The 5,465-nt window shown below is 36.1% G+C and overlaps 1 protein-coding gene across 1 annotated transcript; it reads left to right on the top strand.

Moving 5' to 3' along the window:
- Nucleotides 1-1,102: 1,102 nt before the first annotated feature.
- On the top strand, nt 1,103-2,472 carry LOC309686993 (extracellular calcium-sensing receptor-like; the record flags this gene model as incomplete). The annotated part of the gene is made up of 5 exons (XM_082501663.1): nt 1,103-1,215; nt 1,394-1,466; nt 1,613-1,736; nt 1,853-2,278; nt 2,423-2,472. 5 exons carry the CDS (start codon nt 1,103-1,105, stop codon nt 2,470-2,472), a joined length of 786 nt encoding a protein of 261 aa, XP_082357789.1.
- Between the last annotated feature and the right edge of the window lie 2,993 nt (nt 2,473-5,465).

The raw sequence follows: 5,465 nt of genomic DNA on the forward strand, positions 1-5,465 counted from the left end.
TTTTTGGGGATACATTTCAGGATGATTACAGTCTTTATGGTATCCAAGCATTCTCTATTCAGTTTGGACAACAAGGTGGGTGTGTGGCATTTCATCTCACGATCCCGACATCACCCACAGTCGCTGAGATACAAAAAATGGCAGACAAACTCCAGAGGTCAACAGCTCGGGTTGTGGTGGTATTTGCCAAAGAAGTAAATTTGATAGATTTGTTTTCAGAAGTAAGTATCTCAGTTTTCTGTGGCTTTCCCTATATTGTGACACATTTTGTAGTGTTTTAAGCTATATTATGAAAAGATAGGTATTTCAAATTAATTGTTTTCACATTAATCATAATTTCTTTCTGTTTCATCCAGCTTACTCAGAGAAATATGACAGGGATACAATGGGTAGTCAGCGAAGCCTGGATGGCCGCTAATCAGCTGACCACTCCTGACTTCCATAATCTTCTAGAGGGAACACTGGGTTTCTCCTTCCCTGGAGTCAGCATCCCAGGCTTGAAAGAGTTTCTTCTGAATGTCCGACCATCTCCAAAACCAGGAATGGAGTTGGTCAATGTGTTCTGGGAAGAATATTTTGGTTGTAAGCTAGAGTTTGAAAGAGACAAAAGTGAAGAATATGAAACTAATGCTTTGAAAAACTACAAACTAGGCTCTCAAAACAATTTTGGTTTCATGGTCGGGCTTACTGTTGGGCAAAGTTCATTTAATATGTCTGTTGATAAAAGTAATGAAGGCGCTCTGAAAAAAACTGTATGCACAGGTTTAGAGGATCTGAGTTACACAGATAGCAGTTATAGTGATGTATCTCAGGCCCGAATATCCTATAATGTGTATAAAGCTGTGTATGCCGTTGCCCATGCTCTGCACACTTTCTTAAACTGTAACTCAACAGGACCTACCGGGGGATTGTGTGAGATGCACAACTCATTTACAAACGGTCAGGTAGCTGAATAGGTTCATTTGTATGTCAAATAATGTTAAATATGTTAATCAAGCTTCACATGTTTGGGTTTTTTTTTTTATTTCATGATGAATTTGTATCAGTTTTTATTAACATTTTTTTAAAAATCTTTTTTATGTAGTTTCTTCAATATCTGAAAATGGTGAATTTCACCAACCAGTTTGATGAGAAAGTATATTTTGACTCCAATGGAGAGCCAGTCCCTCTCTATGACATCATTAACTGGCAGAAGGACAGCAAGAATGAAATTAGGTGAAATGCCATACTTCAAGCTAACTTTTTAACTTTTTGTGAAGATGACCATAAGTCAAGAACTACACTTGTTGTATACATTTAAGGATACCAATATTGTTTTTTAATGTAATGTTTTTACATTTATTGTTTTGACTGACTGCATTGCATTGAAATTATCTCTTCTTTTTTCTACTAGTTTTGTCAAGGTAGGAAATTATGATGGTTCAGCTCAGCAAGGACAACAGCTGCAGATACTGAAGAACACTATAGTATGGACAACAAGACAGTCACAGGCAGGTCATAGTTATCCCAAACCTATTATTTATGTTACTTTACATGGTGAAAAGTCTTTGGTAACCATGTCAAACAACCTATTGATTCACATTATTATATCTTTTTTCTGTTTCTTGTTCAGGTTCCTGTATCTCAGTGTAGTGCTCCATGTCCCCCTGGCAGCAGGCAGGCCACACGCCAAGGAGAGCCCAAATGCTGCTTTGATTGTTTGCCCTGTGCAGATGGAGAGATCAGCAACCAGACCGGTAGCCCATATAATTTTTTTTTCCAAAATGCTATTAAAGTTATTTAAAATTACAGATATGTAATGAATAGTTTCTGACTGTTTACATGCATATTTCTGTGCTCTGTGTTTTCAAAGGTTCCACTGAATGTATTAAATGTCCTGAGTACTTCTGGTCAGACAAAGAAAAAGTGAAATGTGTTGCAGGCGAAGAAGAATTCCTGTCTTTCAGTGACACGATGGGAATCATCCTGGTAGCAATTACCTTGCTGGGTTTCATACTGACCACCATCATCACCATTGTGTTTCACAGTTTCCGCTTTACACCCATCGTCAAGGCCAACAATTCAGAAATAAGTTTCTTGCTTCTCCTGTCACTCAAGCTCTGTTTCCTGTGTTGTCTGGTGTTCATTGGTCAGCCGTCTTGGTGGACATGTAGGCTCCGCCAGGCAGCATTTGGGATCAGCTTTGTCCTGTGTTTGTCCTGCCTCCTTGTTAAGACTATTGTGGTCCTCCTGGCTTTCCAGACTAATGTACCTGTTTCCAGGGGTCGTATGCTGTTTGGTACATTCCAGCAGAGGATTTTGATCTTGTGCACTACAGCTCCTCAGGTGAAAGGGAGAAAAAATGTCTGCAACTTTCACATCAGTTTGTTTACATTGTATAGTGTTAGATTGTGTTCTTCTGTTGTTTTACCCCAACCTTTAGATTTGTCTCTCTACTGGCTGGGTGTTGGGTGCACCTCCCTTTCCATTTAGGAATTCAAACTACCAAGTTATAACTGGAAAAGTGAGTAAGAAAACTGTTTCTGTATTTTCTTACACAGCCTGCCCAAAATATTGTAAACGGACATGGGAAATATTTTTCAAATATATATTTTTAATCAAAGAAAAAACAACCAAAAAAACATTTTGCTAATTTTGTATCTGAAAAACATTGGGATGGGAGGAACAACATTTCTTGCAATTTCAGATATACATCTGAATACACTGACGATGTCATAGCCACTATAAGTAGGCCTGTCCCAAATTTTGTGAAATGTATTTATGTCATTAAATTTAAAATAAGCTAAAATGGTACATGTGATCAGTTTAAAGATTCAATATATTTTCTAAATAATTCTATATGTTCTACTGTGAATAAAGTGTTAGTATGTTTTAATCTATAAGATTCATAAATTAAATTCTTTCATCTACCCTTATTTACATTTTTTTATAATCAACTCTTTGGGAATTGGTTTTGTATTTATTTTCATATTGTCATTAACCATCAACATAATAAAATCATATACAGTGGCACTTTAATGGGTAAAGTAGACACAAAAGAGTAAATAATTATAATCACCTAAAATGTACCATCTCTCAAAATCCATTCTAACAAATTTCTGGACATCTTTAGATTGTTGTGGAGTGTAAAGAGCCATGGCCTCCTGGGTTTTACCTGCTCCTTGGTTACATTGGCCTGCTCGCCTTTGCCTGTCTTCTCCTGGCATTTCTTGGACGAAAGCTACCGGACACATTCAACGAAGCAAAGTTCATCTCCTTCAGCATGCTGATTTTCTGGGCTGTGTGGATTTCTTTCATTCCAGCTTATGTCAGTTCTCCTGGGAAATTTTCTGTGGCAGTGGAAATATTTGCTATCTTAGCATCCAGTTTTGGGTTGTTACTTTGTATTTTTGTGCCCAAATGTTACATCATTTTACTGCACCCTGAAAGGAATATTAAGAAAGGCATGACTGGGAAATATCAAAGATGAACATTTATATTCTCAGTGTTTGTGAGAGTACAGTTATAATATTTTAATGTGGAAAAAATAAAATGCCATATGATCATTACCTTATTGTTAAAAGCTTTTACTTTCCAATGTAACCTTGATTTCAGCATTTACTCTGTCCTTTAGGGAGCATTGTTTAAATGTTAGACAATCTGAACAGGAGGGTTAAGCCACCATAGAGAAGCGTTTTTTTTTTGTTTATTTTTTTTTTTTTTAAACATTTGGAAACAGGTTAATTGTCTAATTTAGTTATTGTATTATGAACTCCCAATTGATGTTGATACTGCACAAACATTTTTGCTCTATTTTAAAATTTATTGAAGTTTAAACACAGAAACCATTTACTTCTCTAAAATAAAAGACTAAATATGATGTCTGTTGACAACACCTCTCAAGATTTTCACAATGTGTTTTTTCCTATATACAAATAAAGAATTATAAGAAATGTTATACATTAAATAACCTTGGACGTTTTCCTTATGACAGCTGGGATAGGTTCCAGCACCCCCAGCGACCCTGAAAAGGATAAGTGGACGTGAATGGATGAATGGATGGATGGATTTTCCTCATGATGTGTCTTTTCTTTTCGGTCAGCATAGACAAATTTTTAAATAAATTAACCCAGTTATTAAGTCTATACCACTAATATTCTTTTCTAGACATTCACTGCGGAACAGCTATATGTCTTCAAAATATAAAATAAGCCTCTTGTTATAATACATATTTATGCACTTTATCTACTTGTACACTGTACTCCAGTTATTATAATATAATTTACCTACAGCTTAGTCAATACAAAGCTAAAATATTATTATATAATAATGTATTTGAATTAGTCAAGAAACACTCAACACTGAATAACTAACTGGAGACTGACAGCGGTGTTTCGGAGGATCACCAGGAGGCAAAGCAAAGTGGTGATCTTACCAAGAGACTGGCAATAAAACTTTTCTGGAAATTGATAACAGAGGCAGGTGTCCTCCTCTCCAACTGGGAAAGCTCAGACTGACACTGGGGAAATGGAGTCTGTTCCGACTCTGCAATAGCTGGTGCTGACTCTATAACTGAAGTTGAAAACTTTGAGGTTGTAGGAGGTTGGTGATCTTTCTGGGTTCTGGAGAGAGACATTTGGGAGCACAGATAGTTTTAAAAGAGCCCACCAACAATCCAGTATCACAGCAAAACGTGCCGGGGTCCATCCCTCAGGTCATCTTTCAGTAATAAGAGCAGAACCCCCTGCTCTTTACACAGTGAACCAAATTTCCATTTGGTATTGGGTGGGTGTGGCCTTATCTTCCGTAGCTTTATTCTACAACACCTATTTCTATAGTAGAATGTGTAAAAATGTGTGTTTAAAATTTTGAGGTATTTGTGAAATATATAAATAATGATGTACACCTGTATTAAAGATAAAAATTCACTTCTAACATGAGCCAAGCATTTCTTTAAACTTGATTAAATAGCAACCTATTTTCTAAAGTAAATTTTTTTAATGCTCTAACTTTTATTTTTGTCTATGTCAGTCAATTGTGATTTCCCCCCCTTCATTTTTGTTATGTTTGTCTTTTTAATGCATTAATGAACAGCATTAATGGTTACTATTAAGAGCAAGTAATACAGGAAGCAAGCCATCCATCCAACAAATAAAAGCTAATGCTGACTACTTAACACATGCCACACAAAAGAAAAATAATTGCAGCAAATGTGCCTCATATCAGGAGTTTAGTTTTCACTGACAGTATAGATCAATTCAGCTACAGATACAACTTGTCGTATAAGTTAGTCAGCTATGCGATGCAACATTTGGGTCTCATTTAAATCACACAGCACTTGTAGCCAGTGTCAAGCTGACTTATGGAACTCTGCTCTATGTCTCGCCCACACAACAATAAAATAAGCAAAAAATAATCCAGACTTTTTGGGACTTGCTCTGTGTCTTTGGCTTTCTGAAAAATATGACATAATCAATATATTAACA

The sequence above is a fragment of the Aulonocara stuartgranti genome (genome assembly GCF_965226115.1).
Source record: "Aulonocara stuartgranti genome assembly, chromosome: 14".
In the NCBI taxonomy this organism is placed as follows: domain Eukaryota; kingdom Metazoa; phylum Chordata; class Actinopteri; order Cichliformes; family Cichlidae; genus Aulonocara; species Aulonocara stuartgranti.